Source organism: Equus przewalskii, chromosome 22 (genome assembly GCF_037783145.1).
Source record: "Equus przewalskii isolate Varuska chromosome 22, EquPr2, whole genome shotgun sequence".
Lineage (NCBI taxonomy): Eukaryota > Metazoa > Chordata > Mammalia > Perissodactyla > Equidae > Equus > Equus przewalskii.
Genome location: NC_091852.1, coordinates 14,703,753 through 14,727,863, shown reverse-complemented (window position 1 = coordinate 14,727,863; position 24,111 = coordinate 14,703,753). Strand labels below are relative to the sequence as shown.

The following is a 24,111-nucleotide window of genomic DNA, read 5'->3' as shown; positions in this document are numbered from 1 at the left end:
TGCAGTAAATTGTTGATTTATTCAATGTGACTGCTACTTCTGATAATGCCATTATCTGCAGGAGGTAGGCATTGGTATGGGATGGTAACCAATATTTTAAAGAAAAGCTAAAAATAGAAAAATATCAGGGTGTATCATATATAAGGTAAGTGTTTTGTGATACTTGATACGTGTGTGTATATATACACATACACACACACATATATACATATATATACATATAGACACACCCATACAAATATACACACAATAGATTATATATATACTGGATTGTGATATAAATCACTTCTTACTCTGGGTCCCATTTAGAAAACTCTGACAGTCATTGGGCTAGAGAAACTGACTCACTGTGAGCTATGCTATATCTTGCACTCCGTGGAGTGAGAACAACTCATTAAGGTAAGTTCCTGTCCGCCGTCATGGATGAATATGTCCTGTTCCACAAGTTGGTAGAATCATGTGTGACAGAATAAACAAACAAAACAACAGCCGTCATTGTACCCATGTACATATTGTATCCTGGGGAAGGTTCTTGATTTTATTCCTTCGAGTTTCCTAATTCACCCCAGGAAGGATTTGGTGCATTCCATCTTTATGCTGTTTCTTGCAGACCTTGGGAATAAAGATAAATAGAAAGGAAATTAATGGAGAATTCTGATTACAGGGATTCTGGAGCCAGAAATGCTGGTTTTCCATAAGAACTAAATAGATCCCAAGTCTCTTTATTTATTTTTTTAATGAGTGAAGCATTTTTTTTTCCCTTAAAGATTGGCCCTGAGCTAACATCTGTTGCCAATCTTTTTTTGTACTTTTGTTTTTTTCCTCTTCTCCTCAAAGCCCTCCAGTACATAGTTGTATATTCTAGTTCTACTATGTGGGACACCACCTCAGCATGGCTTGACAAGTTGTGGTAGGTCTGTGCCCAGGATCCGAACCAGTGAAACCCTGGGCTGGGAACGAACCTCACCACTCGGCCAGGGGGGCTTGCCCCAGAGTCCACGTCTTATTCTTTTAATGCTTGCATTAAATTTAAGCCTCTCTTAAGTTATCAGATATCCAATATCATTTTCAACTTGTATAATAATCCTTGGCTTCAAGGAATGAAATAGTTTCAGATCTAGAAGAATATCACAAAGGGTGAATAGCTGCAGTAGAATTCTTGGGGTGTTATCCTTGATTTGAGGAAAGAAGTATTTTTACCTTGAGTCTTTTTTCTTAAACTAAGGAAGGCTAGCTGAATATTTGGAGACTTTGGCTTAGAAACTCAGTGAGAAACCTACCACGTTCTTATTACACAGATCATGCTGGAGAAATCCACATATTTTTGCATAGCATTTCATCTTTGAAGAATGTAAAATGTAAAAATGGTTATACTTTTTGACCAAGCAAGTGCCACCCCTGAAAATTTTTATAATAATCAAGAAGAATAAAGCAGCAATATGTGCAGATATTTTTACAGCATGTTTTTGCCAATGTGAAAAACTTGTGATAACACTTAAATATCCAACAACTGGGAGATAGTTCAATAATCTTGTTAATTTGAACTATCATACTAGATAATTACACTACTGTTACTTTATAATTGGAAATTATATTTTAAATTCAATATAGAAAAATACCAAAAAGAAAAATATAAACATTTGATTATTAAATTTTTATTTTGCCATTTCTTATTCCTTTGATTTAAAACAAGATGTGACATGTTTCTTCTGCACTAAGATATCAGTGTCAAGTCTTATAATTTACTTTCAGTGAGCAAAACAGAACTCTGCCTTGAATCCTTTAACTAGGAGAGCTATTTAGTTTTACTCAGTTTCATTATATAATGGACTTTAAACCTTCTTTTTTTTCAAAGATTGGCCCTGAGCTAACATTCATTGCCAATCTTTTTTTTTTTTCCATTTTTCTTCTTCTTCTCCCCAAAGTCCCCCCAGCACATAGCTGGATATTCTAGTTGTAGGTCCTTCTAGTTGTGCTACGTGGTATGCCGCCTCAGCGTGGCTTGATGAGTGGTGCTAGGCCGGCACCCAGGGTCCGAACAGGTGAAACTCTGGGCTGCTGAAGTGGAGCGCATGAACTTAACCTCTCGGCCACAGGGCCAGCCCATAAACCTTCTTAAATATTAAATACTAATTTAAAAACAGAAAAAAGCATGGCAGTTAGTATGTAAACCAAGTAACCACATAAAAGAGACTGTCGTGGGGGCTGGCCCCGTGGCTGAGTGGTTAAGTTCGCGTGCTCCGCTGCAGGCGGCCCAGTGTTTCGTTGGTTTGAATCCTGGGCGCGGACACGGCACTGCTCATCAAACCACGCTGAGGCAGCGTCCCACATGCCACAACTAGAAGGACCCAAAACGAAGAATATATAACTATGCACCAGGGGGCTTTGGGGAAAAAAAAGGAAAAAATAAAATTAAAAAAAAAAAAAAAAGAGACTGTCATGAATAGCAAGAACACTGGACGTATACTCACTAACGTGTTAGCATGGCAGATTGGTAGCAATATAGATGATGATTTTCTCACTTTTGCTTTTACATTAAACCTTTTAAAAAATAATTAATACGTTTTATAAAGAGATGGAAGTAAACATTTTTCAAGGGAGTTTGAATGTTCCTGGTGTCCAGACTGCCTTGTTATAGTGAGAACAGGTAATGATCAGTTTTGCCTCAAAGTCTGGATTTAAATAAGGATTGAATTAAATATCTAACTTCATATCCTTACTCTCCTGGGTCATCTATTGTTTCATTAATAATTAAATTCAATCTCTGTTGTTTCCTTTTCATTATCATTGCTTTATCACAATTATGATTTTATATGCTTAAAATGGAAAATCAGATAAGCAGGTTTATGAGATGTTATGAGAAGCCTGAAGAGCAGTCAGTTGAAACTCTGAAAGGTCTCAGTGCCAGCTCAGTGCCAAACTGAGGGTCAACCAGGCTATGCTGAGGACCCACCAGGCTGGCTGTGCCAGGGCCCAGTGGTTGGAAGAGCTGGGAAAGGTGGTGGGTTACCACTACAGATAACATGGTAACTTATCTATGCAACTGGAAAAAAAACTAACACAGATCTTGGTGGTAGGAAAAGCTGAACTGCTCTTGAATCTATCACTTCTAACATTTGTTATTCTTTTTTAACTTTATCCAATATTTAGAAAACAAGCAAGATAGCCTTAAAAGGTAGAGTTGAATACTTCCTTACAAACCTCTGGGCTGTAGGCCAGGAAAGAGGGTGTCACACACATGGAAATGTACTGTCTTGTGGGCTCTCAGCGCCCGTCAAAACCTGCCAGCTATTCTTGGGCCTTGGACCAGATGGTGGGAGCTGGCATTAGGTATGGAATTAGGGGCAATGTGCCTGAGCTACATAATCAAGGCTCCTTTCATTTTATCAGCAGGTAGATCATGTGGCCACACTCCAGTGTATGAGTTAGTCACTAAAGGAGAATTGGACCTGAGCACTGGCCATTAACGAAAGGATGGGAAGGTGTATGTGTCCAGTGGCTGAAATGCCCCTGGAAGTATCTCATTAGGGCCAGAAATGGAGCCAGTAACTCTCAGCGAAGTGGCTCTGGTTCAGGTACTATCATTTATGAAGGCTGAGCCCCTCCCTTCACCCTACACTCTCTATACCCACTCATGCCAGTGTCCTGAGTGTCATTACAGAAGGCCTGCCTTTCACCTAAGTAACAGGCCGCAGGCGTAGGCAGGCACACCTAGCAAGGATTTTCAGTTCCACTTATAAGAAGAAATTTGAAAATGGTCCTGAAATTTCATCAGATGGGTTCATGCCTACATGAAGGACTGATCTCGAAATTGGGAGTGTGTAGGATCGCTGGGCTGCCTGGCTGGGCTCAGTCCCCTAATCAGATAGGAATTTACTGAGGACATAGGAAAGCTAATTCTTATTGAAAAATGATGACATTTGGACCAGGGTAGTTGCTCCTCACCAAAAAAACATGTAATATACTTCACTGCTGAAGTGACTCATACTAACTTCTCTTGAGCCAGATGATGACTGCATTTTGCATGTACTAGCCATGAGAACACTTTTAGTTCAAACATAGCAGCAGCTGGATCAATAGTTTTGTTCTCCTAGCATGCATTGTCATCCTGCTTCCTCTGGTTCCTACCTCCTGCCCTGCTTTCCCTTTGGGGAATTTCTCCTCTTAAATCAGGAGTCCTCAGGAGAGGTATTCAGTTACAGGATAAGTACATGATCCAGCCCTAGCCAATCAGAGTAAGCCATCTCCCTGGCCACAGTGATTGGTTTAGCAAAAGTCATGTGACCCAAGCAGGACCAAGGTCTCCCCTGGGACTTTTCAGCTGGGCTAAGATGGAAAACTGCATTTTAAAAAACTGTTTAAAATAAAGAATCTTAAACATATGCAAAAGTAGTGAGAGATACACAAATGCCTATACCCAACATCCTGCTCCAATATTTATCAACTCATGGACAATCTTGAAAAAGGATAAACTGTCTTTTTCCACTGAGGCTGTTGGACTGAGGAGAATGGTGCTACCAAGAGACACCATGTCTATCAATGGAGAGAACCTGACGTCAAAATAAACCTACACAGAAAGTGGAATTGAGGCAGAGCCCAGAGGACTCCACCTGAGCTGCTTAATCCGGCTGAGCCGGAAGCCACTGCCACTGCTATAGTTCCTTCTGCTTAAGCCAGATTTAGGAGGATTTCTGTCACTTGCAAAATGTGTCACCTAACATGAAAACCTTAAAGGAACACTCAATAAATAATTTTTAAAATCCTGTGTTTATTTTTGAAGTATTTGGGAAATATAAATTCAGGGAAAATCTTTAAGAGGAACAAAGAAGGAGAGCTCTAGACATATGAAAACAAGACCACCAGCAACTCTACTTCACTCTGCCCAAAGGATAATTTCAGTCCCACTGAAATAACAGCCATCTACTAAAAAATTTAAACCAAATACCACAAATATCAGTAAGAGATGCAACAAAGGGGGAATATTTTCACCCTTAAAAACTCACAGACAGGGGCAGGCCCCATGGCCGAGTGGTTAAGTTCACGTTCCACTTCGGAAGCCTGGGGTTTGCTGGTTCAGATCCTATGCACTGCTCATCAAGCCTTGCTGTGGCGGCATCCCACATAGAAGAACTAGAACGACTCAGAACTAGGATATACAACTATGTGCTGGGGCTTTGGGGAGGGAAAAAAAAAAAGAGGAAGATTGGCAACAGATGTTAGCTCACAGCCAGTCTTCCTCACCAAAAAGCATACCTCAAAAAAAAAAAAAAGGAATGCACATATGCACAGAATTTAAAAAACAAAAACACCTCACAGACAAAATAATCAAGTCCCCAAACCCATTCAGATTCTCTGATTCTGAATTGTCTTCAAAGCAATGAATGAATGGATACAACTGCTCCGCCATTAGCATTCTGGTATGCCGTTCTTGGGTAAGTCATGAACCAGTTTCCTGGCTGTTCCCTCACCATCCACTTGGATAGGACAATACTCACCCTTTCGCTTTGCTAGTTCTTGTATTACATCTTCATACACTTGTGAAAAGACGTCCTCTTCAGATTTTGTTCCATCTAGGTAAACTGAGAAGGGCAAAAGAGAGCAGGTCAAATGCTAAGAGGCTTATATTAGTAAAGGATGCTGACTCTGGCACCTGACATCTCTTGAGAATACCAAGAGGTTTAACCAAAGAACCCAGCAACCTAACTTAGAAATAAATTAATAGCCATCAGAGAGAAACAGATCACAGCTAGGTACAATAGGTAAAAAATTTTGGTTTATTACAGAGAAATTCACACCAGCTCAAGTGAAAATCATTAAAGAAAAAAGAAAGAATCAGTTAAGTGGCATTGTGCATATGACACTTTAGGAGCACTGAAGAGGTGTCTTCCCAAAAGAATCATTTAAGGGAGTAGTTCTCCAACTTATGCATCAGAATCACTTGTGAAAATTCTTAAACCATGCTGGGGTCTGGGTTCCGCCTCATGCACTGAATTCGAGTTCTCCATGCCCAGGAGATAAGTTTTTTAACAAAACCGGCAGAGTCAGTTTTGGAGAAAAGGTAGAAGTTATATAGGTTAAAGGAAAGAAAGGGCCTTCTAGTCAGAAAACTGCAAAGGCAGGGAGGGAGCAGAGAACGTTGCCTGTTGAGGAAAGGATGCACAGTTTGGAAAAGCTAGAATGAGGAGAGGCAGGAACAGTGCAGAGATGAGATTTTAGAGCAAGGCTGTGCTCTCGTCTTTAGAGGTCTTGATATCTGGTTGTTTGGATTTGATCCTGAAGAGCTGGAGATTCTTTGAAGGTATTTAAGCACGGTAAGAGCATGGTTAGATTTGCATTTTAGATGGAGGGGGAGAGAGAGGCAGTAAGAAGAGGACGTCCCTGCAACCAGTCGTCCAAATTGGAAGTGCTGCAGCAAGAATGTCAGCAGCAGCTCTGGGGACGGGGAGGAGGGGATGAACTGGACTGAAGACGGGATCATAACAGCTGCCAAAGCGTGAGGAGGCCCCGTGTGCTTTCTGCACGCTCTCATGGAGCTACCACAGAGGCCATGAGGCTTCTCACAATACGATCAATTCCTTTTATTCTGAAAAGTATGCATCAGTTCTGATTCCTCTGCCTCCATCCAAAGGCCTTCTCTCTCCGGCCTCCTATATCCTCTCCGTGTTGAGCTCTGGATCCCAGCAATCCGTTCTTAGCCCAGATCCATAGAACCAGGCATCTCGACCTCATTATGTGCAAAATGGAGCTGCATTCCTCCCTTCCAAATCTGCAACTCCTTCACTTTTTTCTGTTTTCCAGAATAACACTTGCCAGTTCCCAAGGTGTTGTCCTTGACACCTCAATTTCCTGCACCCTCCATATATATTCTATCACTCAGTTCTAATGACTACATATGACTAATATCGCACCCTCTACATCCACCCTCCACACAGCCAGAAGGAGCTTACTAAAACAAGAATTTTGATATCAACAATGTCCTTGCTTAAAACCTCTTTGTAGAGGGTGTCCCACTTCTCTTAGGATAAGAACCTAAGTCCTTAAGTGGTCAGCGGCCATGTAGGGTTTGGACCCTTCCCGTATCACAATTGGCATCACTTCTTGCCTTTGGTTTTCTCTACCATAAATACACCAACCTTCTTTCACATGCTGCTCATTCCTTCCTGGCCCCTGGCCTTTTCATGTGCCATACCTACTTTATGGAGTGATCTTCTATCCCCCCAACCCACCTCCTTTTGTCCAGGTAAACGCACCAGAGTGTGGTTTAAATCTGGCTTCCTCAAGGAAGCCTTCCCTGATTGCTGGGACTTGGGCAGTCCCCTGGAGCTCTGTGTCACAGTCAGCCCAGCTAGAAGGACAAACTTGTGCAGCTAGTGTGTTTGTCTGTTTTCCTGACAGAATGTTGACTCATAAGAGCAGGGACTGGGTCTGCCTTATTTCCCTTGATATCATCAGGGCAATACCAGCACATGGAAGGTATTCAATCCATATTTGTTGAATGAATGACCGTCTAGAAGGTGACAAGTGTCATAGAGAGAGAAACAGAAACCAGGAAGGCCAGTTGTGGAAGAGGGGGAGTCCAGCGTGTTCTGGCTTAAAGTGTCCTTTATAATCTAATACATGAGAAAATGCCTTCCAAAGTCCTTTCTTTCTTTCTTTCTTTTTTTTTTTTTGTGAAGATTAGCCCTGAGCTAACATCTGTTGCTAATCTTCCTTGTTTTTGGCTTGAGGAAAATTAGCCCTGAGCTAACATCCGCTGCCAATCTTCCTTGTTGTTGGCTTGAGGAAAATTAGCACTGAGCTAACATCTGTGCCAATCTCCCTCTATTTTTTTGTATGTGGGAGGCCTCCACAGCATGGCCAGTGAGTGGAGTAGGTCCACGCCTGGGATTCAAATCCATGAATCCAGGCCACCGAAGCGGAACATGTGGCAATTTAACCACTTGGCTATGGGACCAGATGTAAAGCCCTTTCTTTTGTGTACTTTGAGGCAATGACAAATAAAAGGCCTTCCGTGGAGGGAGAAAAAGGTACTTACCAATTTGCCACGTGATGTCCTGTATCTCTTGTCTGTGCTTTAGATACATGGGCCACACATGGCCATCAAAGTACCCTGGGGGGTCTGGAGGCTCGTAGACCCTTGTACTATCAAAATACGTAGGAAATGTTAGGTTGATGGAAATGCACAATTGATAAAGTAAAACGATGGTCAGGATAATGGGGAAATCATGCAGAGATTGAATCTAAACAGGATTAAGACTACACATTTTAGACTCAAAGCCAGGCACAAAGACAATTCAACGGATTTAGTTCTCTAATCTACAAATTACCTTTGTAATTCACTGACTATCACTCATATTATCTTTTTCCCCCTCTAGCACTTTACGAAAGAATTAAGAGACAAATATCAGTGTGAACAATGTTAGAGACACTGATATGTTGGATAAAGCTTTAAACTAACTGGTGTTCTTTGTGGCTGTAACAGAATACAGGCTCACTAATTTAAAATCATAATCAACAAGGGATTGCTTCATATGAAGATTTAGGGAGATGAGCCAAATAGCTTGTCTAAAGGCCTTTTCTTAGAAAAGCAGTTTGTGTTTCTCCATGTTGATGACCATTTATAGAAAAAGGTTTTGCTCTTTGTGTAAAGAGTTGAGGCTCCCCAGGTCTGAAAAATGACACATATACATTGCTCAATGAGGTTGTTTACTCATTTTTCCTAAATTTTGTCTTTTGAATTACAATCCACAAAGGCAATTTCAAAACTTACCTCCTCCTCCTCTTACATTCTTCATATGGAATGGTCAGAAAATAGCTTCTGTTCCATATACTGTCAAGGGGCCTAAAATAATAGCATATTTAGTTCATAAGGTTTTTTCCCCATTTATTCAGGGTCAATATCAGAGTGAGGAACGCTTACTTGTAATTAAAGAGAAGGAAACCTTCGATGATTAATACGGGAATTTCCTCAGAGCTTCTACAGTCTGCTGATGCCAGAGAGTGTTTCAAGCTTTCCATCCAGCAGGAAATGGCAGACATCATTTTTTCCATGTTAAGCGCTTCAAGCACTTCAGACAAACATACAAAAATAAGAAATCAATACAACAAAAATTTTATGATGCAGCTTTTTATGACGAGTATATCCAGGGGTCTATAAATGTATAAAATAACACTTTATTTACCCTTCAAAACACCTAATAACAAATATTTTAGATAAATTTAAACTCTAATATTGATAAATTGGTATGTTTGAGACATTTTATTATGGAGAATTCTAAACATATACAAAAGTAGAGAGTGGAGTATAATGAACTCCCATGTCTCCATTATCAACTTTGAGAACCACAAACTCATGGCTAATCTTGCTTTACTTATAACTTCTACTCCCTCCTGACATTTTCACATTTTTGGATGACAAAATATCTATAAATAAGTTTAAAGGATAAATGATACACTGGGAAAATATGTGCAATGTTTTGGCAAAGAACTAATATCTTTAATATACAAAGAGCTTTTACAGATAAATAAGAGGAGGAACAATCATAAAAAGAATTTACAAAGGATACGAATATGCCATCTTCAAACTCTAAAATGTGCATACTTTTAGAGCTTACAATTGTAATTCTAGAAAAGCATCCTACAACACTGATTCTCAAAGTGTGGTACCTAGACCAGCAGCAGCAACATCTGAGAACTTATCGGAAAGCAAACTCTCAGCCCTACACCAGAACTACTGAATCCAGCCAGCCAGGCTTAAAGGATTTTTAGCGGAAGGTTTTAAAATGATTGATTAATTCATTTAATAGACACAGAGCTATTAAGATTTTTTCTTTGTTCTGGTTGTTTAGGTTAGCTGCATTTTTCCAGGAAATTGTCAATTTAAATTTCCAAATTTATTTGCATAAAATTGTTCATAATATCCTCTTATCTTTTTAATGTCTGTAGAATCTGTAGTGATATTACCTGTTTTGTTTTTGATATTTGTAATTTGTGTCTTAATTTTTTTCTTGATCCATCTTGTTTTATCTGTTTGGGGATCACTCAGATTCTTGAATCTGTAGGTTTATGCCTTATGCCAAATTTGAGATGTTTTACACCATTACTTCTTTGAATACTTTTTCAGCACCACATTCTTTTTCCCCTCCTTCTGAGACTCCAATAATAAGAATGTTAGATCTTTTGTTATTGCCCCACATTTCTGTTCATTTCTTTTCAGTCTATTTTCTCTCTGTTGTTCAGATTGAGTAATTTCTATTGTTCTGTCTTCAAGTTCACTGATTCTTTCTTCTGTTGTATTTCTTCTGCTGTTTGGCCCATCCACTGAATTTTAAAATTTCAGTTATTGTATGTTTTCAGCTCTAAAATTTCTATTTGGTCCTTTTTTACATCTTCTATTTTTTTTATTGAGGCTTCTAGTTTTTCACTCGACTCAAGAATGTTCACAATTGCTTGTTGAAGCCTTTCTATGAATGCTTCTTTAAAATCCTTGCCAGAGAATTCCAACATTTGTGTCATCACGGTGTCAGAGCCTGTTGGTTGTCTTTTATCATTCAAGTTGACAGTTGCCTGGTTCTTGATATGACAGGTGATTTTCAGTCTCATCCAGGAAATTTTGAGTATTATGTTGTGAGGCTCTGGATCCTACTTAACCTTCTTTTTTGCAGGCAGTCACCCTGTTCAAGTGTAGTGTGCAGGTCCAGGTTGGGGTGGATGTTCAGCTCCCTGCTGGGCCTCATCTGTACTGGAGTGGGAGAAATGGCAGAAAGCAGAGTGCTGGTGTGGCTTCATTGTGGCTCAGTGAAGACAGAGGTTCAGCTCTGTACTGAATCCTGCTGACAGTAAGTGACACTACCCAGGTGAGGAAAGTAGAGCACCAACTCGCCCTACCTCACATTGCTGCATTCTGCCTCTTTGCTGCCAGGTGGGTGTGAAAGTTCAGTTCCCTGTTTGGCTCCAATCATATGACCCCTGTGGATGACGTGGAGGGCCAACTCACCTTACCTTGCTGGTGCCAGATGGGTCCAGCAGTCTAGCTCCCCACTTGGCCCTATTACCACCATGAGGGGAGGGTGGTGTTTCCTTTTGTGTTTGGTTAGAGTAGGGTAGATATTACCAAAATGATTTTCTATTCTGCTAGGCCACCTTTTTTCTAGTCCTTTGACTATAGAGAACAGGTTTCTTGGAAGTTTTCATGTGTACCTAAGGGTTCCATGTTGCACACTGCTCTGGCATGCCTTCCCAGATAAATGAGAAGCAAAAAGAAAGCCCAGAGAACTCACAGCTATGTCATTCCTCAAGTTCCAAAGTCTCTAGTCAGTCTACTCTCTTCTTTTCATCTTCCAGAGTCTTCCTTCTTTGTTGTAGTCCAATCCAGGGTTTTTAGTTATAAGAGGAAGGAATAGTGAGGAATGAGGCCAATCCATCTTGGCTGGAACCAGAAGTACCATTAGTTTTAATATATTTCCATTATCACTCAGTTAAAAATATTTTCTAATTTTCATTGTGATTAATTCTTTCACCTATGGGATATATAGAAGTGTTTTGCTTCAGATCAAATGCAATGATGTTTAGGATTTGCTTCAAAATAATATAGAAGGAGAAAGTGGGTGGGGGTACAGATGAAATGTAATTGGCTAAGAATTCATCATTTTTTTTTTTTTTTAAAGATTTTTTTATTTTTTCCTTTTTCTCCCCAAAGCCCCCCCGGTACATAGTTGTGTATTCTTCGTTGTGGGTTCTTCTAGTTGTGGCATGTGGGACGCTGCCTCAGCGTGGTCTGATGAGCAGTGCCATGTCCGCGCCCAGGATTCGAACTAACGAAACACTGGGCCACCTGCAGTGGAGTGCGCGAACTTAACCACTCGGCCACGGGGCCAGCCCCAAGAATTCATCATTTTTAAAGCTGTTTAGTGAACTCGTGAGAATTCATTATACTTTTCTGCCTACTTTTGTACATGTTTAAAATTTTCCATAAGAAACAGTTTTTAAAAATCAGAAAGAAAGAAACATTAATTTTCAAACACTTGGGAATTTTGTACTCACTCTTTTATTACTGATTTCTAATTCAGTTTTCTGTGATTAGAGGATATCCCTGTATCATTCAATCCATTGAAATGTATCAGGACTTGCTCCATGTCCTTGCGTTTGTCTTCCATTTTGGTCAATGTTCCACGTTTTTGAGGAAAACGTGTGTTCGGCTGTTGTTGGGTATGTGTTCTATATATGTTAGTTTGGTCAAGTCTGTTAATTGTGTTGTTCAAATCTCTTATACCCTGATAAGTTTTGTTAGCTTGTTCCATTAGTTACTGAGTATTAAAATCTCCCACAATAATTACAGATTTGTCTATTTCTCCTCTTAGTTTTGTCAGTTTTTGCATAATGGATTTTCAGGTCATGTTAATAGATGCAGACAAATTTTAGATTGTTTTGTCTTCCTGTTTAATTGATCCATTTATCTCTATCTCTAGTAATACCCTTTGCCTTAAAGTTTACTTTGTCTAATATTAGTATAGTTACATCAATTTTCTTTCAGTAGCTGTTTGCATAGTAAATCCTTTTCTATCCCTTTTATTGTCTACTTTTCTATATCCTAATATTTAAGTCTATCTCTTAAAAGGAGCTTTTTTTTGGTCCAAAAATCCAGTTTGACAATCCTTGGAGTATTTTATTTCATTTAACTTAACGTAGCTACTGATATATTTGATTTAAATCTATCCGCTTACTATCATTTTTTATTTTTCCACCATCCTCTGATTTTTTTAGTTCTCTGCTTTTTACTTCTTTTGTATTTATCAACTGTATTTTAATGATTCCATCTATTTATAAACTTGATAGCTACACATTTTTAAACTATTCTTTTGGTGGTCATCATAAGGATTTCAACATTACTTTGGCTTACTTTAAATTTATACATTTACCTAAAAAGTTTAGATTTTTCCTTAAGATAGATTCCTGAAAGTGGGACACTTGAACACATGGCATGAACATTTTAAGGTCTATGGGCCTTATGCTCAGTCTCCTTTCCAGAAAGGTTGTACCAATTTATACTCCCATCCATGACAGTTTTTGTTTTATTGAGCCTGAGCCATCATTAGATAATTATCATTGCTTTAAAAATCTATTTATTAGGTAAATGGGAAAAAAAGTAAGTTATAATTCTTTGACTACTTCTAAGGTTGACTTTTTATTGTATATTGATTAATCAAATAAGCTTTTGCTTCAGTGAATAACTTATATCATTGGACATGTTTCAGTTGGGATATTAGTGTTTTTCTTATCAGTTTGTAAGAACTCATTTAAATTAGGATTCTTTTTTTTTCAATGCTTTTTTTGGTGAGGAAGATTGGCCCTGAGCTAACATCTGCTGCCATTCTTCCTCTCTTTTTTTTTTTTCCTCCCCAAAGCCCCAGTGCATAGTTGTATATCCTAGTTGTAAGTCATTCTAGTTCTCCTATGTGGGACACCACCACAGCATGGCTTGATGAGCAATGCACAGGCCTGCACCCAGGATCTGAACTAGCGAAGCCTGCGCCACCAAAGCAGAGCACGGGAACTTAACCACTTGGCCACGGGGCCAGCCCCAGGAATAATTCCTTGTTAATTGTTTAAAGTAGTTTTTCCTCGTTTAACTCCTACTTTGTAATGATCTTCCTTACTAACCTTTAGAGGAGGGGAAGAGAAGAAAAAATATCCTGGCTGTAGCTCAAGACACAAGGACAGACAGCCAGTCAAGGATTTTCCCTCTTAAGACTATCGTGTGTGTAAGAACTGATTACACAACATTTCTCCTCCAAGGTTACCAAAGTTAAAAATAAAGAACATAGGGGCTGGCTCAGTGGCATGGTGGTTGAGTTTGTATGCTCCATGTCATTGTCCTGGGGTTTGCTGGTTCTGATCCTGAGTGTGGACCTAGCAACACTTGTCAAGCCACGCTGGCAGCGTCCCACATAAAACAGAGGAAGATTGGCACAGATGTGAGCTCAGTGAAATCTTCCTCATCAAAAAATAAATAAATAGGGGCCAGCCCCGTGGTGCAGCAGTTAAGTGCGCACATTCCGCTTCTTGGCAGGCTGGGGTTCGCCGGTTCGGATCCCGGGTGCAGACGTGGCACTGCTTGGCAAGCCATGCTGTGGCAGGTATCCCACATATAAAGTAGAGGAAGATGGGCATGGATGTTAGCTCAGGGCCAGGCTTCCTCAGCAAAAAGACGAGGACTGGCAGTAGTTAGGTCAGGGCTAATCTTCCTCAAAAAAATAAATAAAACAGTGTATTAAAATAAATAAATAAATAAATAAAAGTAAAGAACATGTTTTACAGCTCTTTAAGAGAGTTCTCTCTGTTGCTAGTCTGCACAAGCACTCGATCATCTTGTTAACTATAAAAGTTGATAAGATCTTTGAATATAGTTTATTAGCATGATATTCTTTACAGGAAAATAGATGTTTTTTCTGATAGGGTTTAATCCTTTGGCTTCAAAGCAGTTTAGATTGGGCAAGGGAGTGAGGTGAACCCATCTAAAATATATTCACTAACCTTTTTGAGCAGTCAAAAGAAAAAAACAGCTTCCCAGTAGCTTGGGCTCTGGGAAGGTAAGCTCAGAGGATGGGCAATGGGCACTTAGAGTCTGCCCCAGGCAAGACTGGGGGAGCTGGAGGGGAGTATAGTAGTTATGGGTGCCCCAGGAAGGGATGGGTGAACCCACCTCCCCCAGATTCAGAAGAAAAATCTATTGTTCCAATGTTTTTAGTTTTAAATATAAAACTGGGGAAAAAGTTTCATTTATTTAAATAGCTGAACATAAATCAGAAAGCTTTATAAAAGCAGGTTCAAAGTACAGCAATATATTTCAGCACATTTTGAGACTGTCTTCATAGATAGCGAAGTTACTTGGGTTTGAAAAACAGAATCAACAGCAGCCCGTAATGCTTTACAAGCTCAACTTCTTACCATCATACTGCAGAAATCCATTTTCATCTGTCTCTATCTCAGATTCTGGCTGGAAAAATAATAAAGTACCCATCAAAACTGTGAGTGCAGAAATAATACAACTATAGAATGAAGAGGCGATAAACTTTTAAGAAATGCTTTGGATGATGATGGTTAATAAAATCAAAGACCAGCACCAAATAAGTGGTGCCATCTAGTGGATAAGTGACACTACTGCACTGAGCCTCGCCCTTTACTACAAAAGCTGCAACACTCAGCAAAGGCTTTTTGGAAGTAATTCAATCAACTTTGCTACCAGAGCTTTTCTGTGTTAAATAAATTATCTAAGAAGTTTTTTAGATACCTTGAAGAAATCATCCTGAGATATGACAGTGCAGTTTGGGAGATGTTTCTGCAAATTCTTAGCCAGTGTTGTCTTCCCACCATTTGTCACACTGAACCAAAAAAAAAAGAAAACTTGCAAACACCACGAAGGAAGATGTATTAAAAAACATAAAACATTTTTAAATGAGCTTAGAAAAATGATATTTAAAACAATATGTAATATCTAAGAAAAAATTATTTCTTTCATATATAATGCTTTGTCTGTTGGCAAGACCATAGGATAAGAAAATCTGATGTAATAAATAAGAAATAAGCTGGGAAGAATGGAAGAGAAAGGTACTACTGGGCAAATGAACGGGGCAATACTAAGACTTAAAAATACAGCTATCGTGTTGGAAGTGAAAGAATTTTTTGTCTATGGCGAAATATTCACAGGGCTCATACACAACACAGAGAATGTGAAGAGCACATGTTGGCACAAGTATATCGAACTGCACAGGGTCATGTGACTTTGTTTCAATGCAGGAGGGGTGGCTTATTGCTAGCCCACCTACTCTGAATTCACATTTCCTCTGGGTGCCTTCTTCTCCCCTAATCTCTCTCCACTCTGGGGCTAAATGGGAGGTCCACTGTAGCTTATCACATCTAGTTAGTTATGTGTTCTTTCTGGCTGGACTGTGACATCGAGGGCAAGGGAGACCCCAACTATCTCCTGTGTATCTAGTTTTCCAGCATCCAGCACCATGCATAGCAGATGGGAGGCACTTCTGTAGTCAGTCATTCAACCCCAGAGTTCTTCTACCTGGGCTGGTGCACTTTCAAAGAGTCTATGGCAGATTTGGGGTGTTTGTGAACTTGAATGGAAAAGAAATTACATCTTTACTTTCACTAAATTCAAACAGAATTTTAGCATTTCCTTTTTATAAACATAAGTCACAAACAACAGTATTTTTAATAGTACCTGTGACTTTGTCACCAAAAGAAATCACGGATGTTTCCATATCATGTTGCAGTTGGGGCAGACGCCTTGAAGTATTACTTACACTCATCATTTCAAATTTATGGCAGTTTTTAGACCCATCCCTGGACGTTGTTATTTTATGAGTTAACAAAGAAGTGTATATATGGCAATGCTACACGTTTGTTTTTTAAAATATTTTTATAACTATATTATCATAACTGGTTTTCTTTGTATTTTATTTTGTTCATTTAAAACCACTACTCTCAGAACTCAAGACTTCACCATCCCATCAAATGTCCACAGCACATGTGCTGTCAAATCGCAGGGGAAGAGTGACCAGATAGGACCATGTTCCAGCCTAGGTTCTGGGGAAGGAAAATGTGTGACTACTTGAGCCATTTCCTCCTTTGTTTACAACACTCAAATAAATGCACAACTCCTGGCCCATTGATTTTTTTATGTGCTAGGCCACAAGAGGGGTCATTGTCTTTGGAACATGGCCGTTGGCCAGGGAGAAGTTAAAAAGGCTGTTTGTAATTACTCAAACAAGTGGAGAATCCAGACTGCAACAGGTAGATATTAATATGCCCATTTCCGGTTGAGGAAACTATGGATTGAAAAGTTGTATACTCATAAAACTTGCCCAAGGGAACACCTAGCAAATAACAGAGATGGATACAAGTCTGACTCTGTCGCCCATGAATCTTATACTTTTTAATATCACGGAACTTTGCAAGAATCTGATGAAGGCTATAAACCCTCCCCGTAGAAAAATGAACATCTTCACACATGCACTAAATTTTCAGGAGGTTCATGGACACCCTGAATCCTTTAGAACCCCTCCTATTCCTGGTAGTGTCACTCAAATAATCTCTTCATAGGGCAGCAAGCGGTGAGTATGCGAGAAAGATACAACACAGTGAGTTTGGAGGAAGGAAGAAAGGCAGGAAGTGCAGCTGAGGCTGGCAGGGGCTTCACAGAGGCAGCAGCGGCACTAAAATGAGATGCTGGAAGAGACAGGCAAGAGGAGGCTGTCTTAGGGAGTTATGGGTAGTACCTGATGCCCATGGCAGGCTTCTAGACAGAGGGTGCTGTATGGGAACATTGAGAAGAGGGGAATTTTACTCACATGCACGCAGAATGAAAGTCGGACTGGATCCTTTAGCGGACTTGGCAGTTGCTTCCCCAAGACCACCCCTTTTTGAGGTCTGTTTGGGACTGACTCCATTCTCGACTCCACAGCAGGGCCCCACTGGCCTAAACCAATCAAGGTCATCCCATCCCTTTGCCACAGTGACTGTAGGTATATGACACAGCTGGTCCAGTTAAAGGGAGACCCATGACCTAGGGGAAGAGAAGCACTTTTTCTTCCCTTAGTGATAGGCTAAGAACAAGCACGACGTCCCAGGAGCTGCTGGGAGCTCCTTGTGACCAAAAAAGTAGAGCCAATTCTAGGATGAATCCAAATGGAGGAAGACACAGAGAAGAGATGGAGAGAAACCAAGTCTTTGGTGACACCACTGAGCTCCTGTATCAAACCTTTCCTGCAGCCTGCATGCTCCTAAAGCTAATACATTTTTTTTTCACTTTATGGTTGGTTTTCATATATCAGGAAATTCAGATTTCATTCTAGATAATTGGAAACCACAAATATTGCTCATCAGGTGAAAGAATAATTTAAAAATTTTGTATGAAGATTAAACTGGTAGAAGTACGTAGGAAAGATTAAGAGGGGAAGCCTGGAATTAGGGAAAGAGGGCCTGAATTAGGATGGTGGCTGTGGATGTGGAAAGGAAGGGGTGGACAAAAGAAGCAATGCAGAGAAAAACTCAACTTTGGTTCTGATTAGACGGGAGCGAGACAAGGCAGAGTTCTGACATTTAATTCATTTGATTTTACTTCTGATTACTTATTATAGTAACATGATACAATAATACAATGATCTGCCCCAAATTACAAACTTTTAATTTCAATAGTCTCAAATATTTTATTAACTGGACCACACATAACGTGAATGTACTCAGAAGCAAGATGAACATAATACAGTAGAAAAACAAATAACGTCCTTTTGTGTTGTTGTTGATGCCTTATTTGTGTGCCCACCTCTGGTACCACAAGTAGGGTGACCACGTAATTTAGGATACTTTTGAGGGAGAGGGGCAAACGATTAGTAATGATGTCAGGGCAACAAGGACTAGCTCAAGATATAAGGTCATCCTAAGCATGGGGAAAAAGGAGGTGGAGGTGAGGCGGTCCTTATTCCACATGTCCAAAGCTGGGCATAACAGGAAAGAAATGAGATTTTCTCCTATGTCACACTGGAGGAGCAGCCATACGGGGGACAATAAATCACCCCAAACCAAGGTAACATCTGATCAGGCCTTGCCTCTGGTGTCAGCTCCAGAAAATAAATGGTAAAGTAAGCAAACTTGTCTACTGACTCTCCTGTTGCTGTTTTTAGCAAACTTTCCCATCTCCTGTCGGCATTTACGTAGCCAAGGCTCCACTGTTTTCCACCGACAGTGGCCGGCTCTCTCCTCCAGGACTCAGGAATCCTTCTCACTGCTTCTCCTTCCCCCCCCCACGGCCACAGGAGAACACCCTTTAGACATCCTGAGTATCTCGACCAGCTGTTTGTAGCAAAATTACTCACCCACTGATTCCAATGACAAATGTTTTCATAATTAGCTTTGAAAGTCACGTCTTCCTAAAATATCCTAAAATTAAAAAAAAAAAAATCAAATGCTTATCATTTAGATGTCCAAAGAGGTAAAAGAAACAGTCCTAAAGTAGGAGGGCCCGCTGAGGTGGAAAGATGACCATGACTTCTGGGTTACCCCACCCTGGGGCACCCACATGCCGTGGAGGAGCTTCATGTACTGGCTTCTCCCCGCCACACTCTCCCACTAAGTGCCAACAGCTGGTACATGCTGAGGGCCTGTAAGAAAAGCCAGGGGAACTGAAAGGGGCCCCAGGGCCAAGCACACACCCTTGAAGATCTCTCTTCAAGGGTGTGGGAGAGTTGCTAGGCCACAAAGCACATTACAGTTTCAGGCTCCCCTTAGTTTAGCCAGGGCGCCTCTCCCTTGCAAGATTCAATTATCCAGAGATGACCATTCCCCCCATGGCAGGAAAGTCACAGAGCTGGCCTCTCTGCCCTCCTGAAATGGGGAAAGACACTGCTGGCCAGAGGCAAGAGGAATTTAATTCTCTCTAAGGGCACTATTTCCTCACCCAAAAGCCTAGGTCTAGGGCCAGAGTAGACAAACTTATTCAGAAATGGGCCAGAGAGCAAATATTTGTGGCTTTGTGGGGCAAGAGGTGGTCAAGGTTATTATATAGGTACTTAACGTTACAAGAGAGAAAAATTTCCACAAATTTTTTGATGAAAGTCAAGACATAATAATAATTGAGTACAATTTTTTTCATAATGCACATCTACTAACGAGAAGAGTAGAATTCCTTATTGATGGGGAGAACATCTCCCTTATTGGATTTCAAAGTTAGTGTTCTCTATCATGAAAGGGACGGCAAAGGTTCAGGCAGAGGGCCAGGTTTTAGCCATGGGCCAGTGTTTGCTGACCCCTGCTCTAGAGGGTGGGGGGCAGTTTCGCACTTGGCCCCCACAGGTTCACCAAAGCAGTCCTGTGGGTATTCCAGTGGATCATTTCCATCTCTTTAAGTGAAAAGGTGAAGCTCAGCTGCAGGAAACCTTAGAACAGCAGTTCCCGAAGGTGGCCTGTGACTGACACTGCTCTTCATGGCTGACTGACCCGGTTGGGTGGTCAGGGACCCCAGTCTGTACCACCTGGGGTGAGCGGTGGCTGAGCTGGAGGCTCCCAACCATCCTCGCAATTCCTACCCCTGCCCTGTGCCCAGGCTCCCCCTGGTGGCAGGGGGTGGGGAGAAGAGCCTGGTGGAGAGAGCACTGTTCTTTGGCTTCTTCTCACTTTATCCAGAATATTCCAAATCCAATTGTTTAAGGCTCAGTTCCACTTTCATTAACAAGCCTACGTGAGATAAGACTTCAGTAACGACTGTAATAAAAATAAAATAGAACAAGACGGACATCTGTGTTTCACTGTTGACTGTCTATCTCCATCCAACTTACCAAAGTGGATTAAGGAACAACTGCATACGAACAGTCTGCTAATATAAATTTTTACATTGTAACTTTTCTTCTTCTGAATTTTATCTTACCTATTCTTCTTTTCAATACGTCAGTGCAAGACTGCCAACTACCTTTTCTGGGAAGGGAAAGGCTGCCCTTTATCCTGAGATGGTATCTTTCTTACTTTTTTGGTGATAAATGTCCTTTCTCCTATGAAATTATGTTGGCAGTAGATAGCAGATTGATGTTCTCCCTTGCCCCCCGCAAAAGAAAATCATAAAATACTGTCATTCCTTACCCTCCCTCTCCCCCAGCTTATTTTTGGATAGTTTGTCAGAGCACAAACTCTCAAGCCTGGAGAAGCGCAGCCTTAGTGATCACTTAGCCCACGCCTTCATTTTGCAGAAGTCGAAACTGGTCCAGACAACATAGTGACTTGCCCAGGGTCACCCACGGAGAAGATGGAAAAGCCAGAAACGAAACTAAACCAAGCAGGTTAACTTCTTTCCCCTTTCCAAGCTGCTAAAAAGCACTTTATTGCCAGGAGCAAAGAAAGGATGTTGCACATGTGCTGGCTTAATTGTGAGGCTCTCGTGTATAACTGATGTCATTTTTATTGATGTATTATTGATGGGGTGTATATTTGCTGTGCACACTGAATGGCAAGTGCTGGTCCCCTGTGTTTCTTGCCACATCTGTGCGTGAGAATATTGTTTCAATTACATAGCATGTAAATAAGTTTCATTTATTATTGAATATGTTTCAATTACATAGCAAGTAAGTGTGGCACTGGAAATAGGCTTGAGGGGGTTATTTAGGTAGAAACTCTTGGAATTGAGAAACCAGGAGTGAGGAAAGGTCAAGAACCTACTTAGGAAATCCCTTGGGCTTAAGAGGGGACTCCCACAGTCAAATGCAAATTTTTACCAAAACAGGAATTCTCAGCTTTATATTAATCAGCAGTCTCAGCCTGTCCAAGACAGTGTTTGGGTAAATGTTGGGCACAGGTCCATTAGCAATGAACAGGTGACAGTGTGGTGGGAGGGCTGGGAACTGGGAGAAGCAGAAGCAAGAGACTGGGCTGAGGGGCTGGGGTGAGGGTAGGCGTAGCAATCCCAGAAGCCATTTATTTCAAAAACAGTGTTGGACGCACAAGGCAGCTTCTGGTGAACTCCAAGTTCAGGCTGTAATTTCACTGCCTGATGCCCTCTTTAAGAACTACTTTAAAATCACATTTAAAAAGCTTGCAATTAAGAGTTGCCAGGCTCCAAACACAGCAGCAGCAGACCCCATGAAGCGAACACAAGCTTGACTAACTACAAACCGTAAATCACTGCAGGTCTCTGGAGGGACAACCATGTGGACTTTCCAGCCTCATCAATCCAGGGCTTCTGATTACTAGGAACAGACACCGCCTCCAATCACGTGGGATATTTATGTACTTTATTCTCCCAATAATTGAAAAGCTTTCCTCAACAGCAGAGAGTATTATGCACAGCGAGACAACAGACTAAGATCGCCAAGAGCAAACTCAAAAGGAGTAATTTCAAATTTTGTAATACTTTTTTTACCCTAAGTAAAATATGTTGTGTCCTTTTTTCATAACTTGCGTGCTTACTAAATTTATTTCACTACTAAACATGGTGCATTTTAGATTCTAAACTGCAAGATGGCCAGAGGTGGCACATGCAGAATCAGCAGGTTATAAGGAAGACTGCAACTCCCTAATACAAACGGATGACAACTTGTTAACAAAATATTGTGCTTTTCAATGCGTCTAAAGAGAAGTCGTATTTTTTAAAGAGTGACATGTTTTCAGACTTCTCACTCACTTATTTTATTCAATAGATATTTTGAATATCTTCTTCCATGCCGCAGGGAAGTCTTTTCCTCTTGTCGCTTAAACTTTGCTCCCTTTTGGTAAACAGAAATCTCCCAAGGCTGGAGTTTCTGAATATGAAATCCATGCCCTTTCTCTTGGGATCACTCGACCTTTCACTAACCCCTATCAGAAACTTTGAAGCTTCACTTTACGTAGACTCTCAGGTAAAATCTTTTCTTTTCCATTTTTCTTACCCCCAACATACAACTGGTTTCTAACACTGGCTGTGCTCACGCACGCTGCCTTTCTCGCACGCTCCAGTCTCTGCCTCCCACGGCCGAGTCAAGCTGCTGGGTCAGGGGTTGGCAAACTTCTTCCGTGAAGCGCCAGACAGTAAATGTTTTCAGCTTTGGGGACAGCCGCTCAACTGTTGTGAAATGAAACCGGCCACAGACAATACATATGCAAATGAGCGTGGCTGTGTTCTAATAAAACTTTATGGACACTGAAATTGGAATTTTATGTAATTTTCACGTGCCACAAAATACTCTTCTTTCAATTTATCTTCGGCCATATAAAAATGTAAAAACTAGGGTCGTAACGCAACGTAAAAACGCAACTAGGGTCGGCTCCAGCGCAGGAACCCTCTGGAAGCAGCACCTCCAGGCCCCAGCGAGGCTGCGCGGCGCAGGGGTCAGGCAGGTACTCACCGGGCGCCAGGGCGAGTGCTCACAAGCAAAGGGGCAGAGGCGATGGCCGAGCGCGCGCCTGTCACTAACTCGCCGCAAGCCCCAAAGCTGGCTAATTGAGTGGCCCACCTCCTTTGGCCCCCCGCCCCTCCCGGGTCGGAGGCGGCCCAAGTAGAGGGCGCACCCGAGGGTCCCGTTCCACCCGGGCGGGACGCAGCGCCCGCTGAAGCACCCCGGAAAGGGCGAGCCGGGACGGGACTCCGGGGAGCGCGGCCCGGCGCGCGCCGCTGCAGCCTCCAGCCCTTCCTCGTCGGGGGCGCGCGCGGCCGGGGCGGCCCCGGAGCACGCGTGCGGCGTCCCTGCTCCACTCCGGCTGGTTCCGTCGCCGCGCGCGCCGCCGTGCGCGCCGCCCGCGCTCCCGCCGCGCCGAAGCTGCCAGCCCGGGAGCCAATGAGCGCTCGGCGAGGCGGCGGCCACTTCCTCGTCGGCCCGGGAGCGCGCTCGGGGCGGCTAGGGCGGCCGCGGGGCGGGGCGGGGCGCTGCGCCGGGCGGCTGTGCCTGCGTCCGCTGGTCCGGCAGCCAGGGGTGGGCGCTGGTCCCTGAAGGCGCTCCACGGAAGACGAGACAAAAAGAAACTTCGGGGCGCACGGAGTGCCAGCTGGCGAGGCCTTGGGTCGGTTTTTCGTGCGTGGTCTTTGGGTTCAGCCGCTCCAGGAAGCGAGATGTCGAAGCCGCCACCCAAACCGGTCAAACCAGGTAAGGAAGGTGCTCCCCGGGTCCCCTGGCCGCCTCGGTGCCCTGCGCTTCCTCTGCCACTTGGCAGGACAGACCAGGCACGTACCCAGCCCGAGCCACTCTTTCGAGATCCGATCCACCAGGATGGGAGTTGTTAGCTTTGTTGCATTCGCTACAGGGAAGGGATCGTTTTGGATAGCAAGAGGATTTCGAGGATTTTTTAAAATTTTATTTTTAAAGAGGAGTCACCCTCGGTTTTGCAACATTGTCATTCGCTGCAGCTTTCCAGCGGGTGTGATGGCTACGTCCCATTGAAGCTTTCCTGGAAGACAGAACCACTGATCTCTTTAAAAAAAAAAAATTTAAAAAAATATGTCTTGAAATGTTCGGTCTTTTAGCCACTTCCTCTTTTATTTCACTGTGTGTCACTGTCAAGTTAGAGTTCTTGACCGGCCAGCGCGAACGGGAAGTGCGCTTTTTGCAGGGTGGGGTGGGTGAGCGAGTCTCCTCTGGGACTTTTGAG

The 24,111-nt window shown here is 42.0% G+C and overlaps 2 protein-coding genes across 5 annotated transcripts in view; one reads left to right on the top strand and one right to left on the bottom strand.

Moving 5' to 3' along the window:
- On the bottom strand, positions 1–23,261 carry NMRK1 (nicotinamide riboside kinase 1). Of its 4 annotated transcripts, none has more exons than XM_070590423.1 (10): positions 22,875–23,258; positions 21,667–21,740; positions 18,885–18,948; positions 15,290–15,380; positions 14,947–14,995; positions 8,921–9,068; positions 8,771–8,842; positions 8,036–8,142; positions 5,496–5,579; positions 1–612 (listed from the first exon to the last, which is right to left on the bottom strand). In XM_070590423.1, exons 3-10 carry the CDS (start codon positions 18,911–18,913, stop codon positions 593–595), a joined length of 600 nt encoding a protein of 199 aa, XP_070446524.1. In that variant the 5' UTR covers positions 18,914–18,948; positions 21,667–21,740; positions 22,875–23,258; the 3' UTR covers positions 1–592. The 4 variants fall into 4 exon arrangements, with proteins under 4 accessions (XP_070446524.1, XP_070446525.1, XP_070446523.1 ...); XM_070590424.1 differs by having other exon boundaries at positions 20,641–21,740; positions 22,875–23,157; XM_070590422.1 differs by lacking the exon at positions 21,667–21,740 and having other exon boundaries at positions 22,875–23,261.
- OSTF1 (osteoclast stimulating factor 1) overlaps positions 23,178–24,111 on the top strand; it is a 51,649-nt gene continuing 50,715 nt past the window's right edge. The window contains exon 1 of the mRNA XM_008531060.2: positions 23,178–23,609. Coding sequence (XP_008529282.1) covers positions 23,576–23,609 — 34 coding nt within the window. The 5' untranslated portion in view covers positions 23,178–23,575. The remainder of the gene's footprint in view (positions 23,610–24,111) is intronic.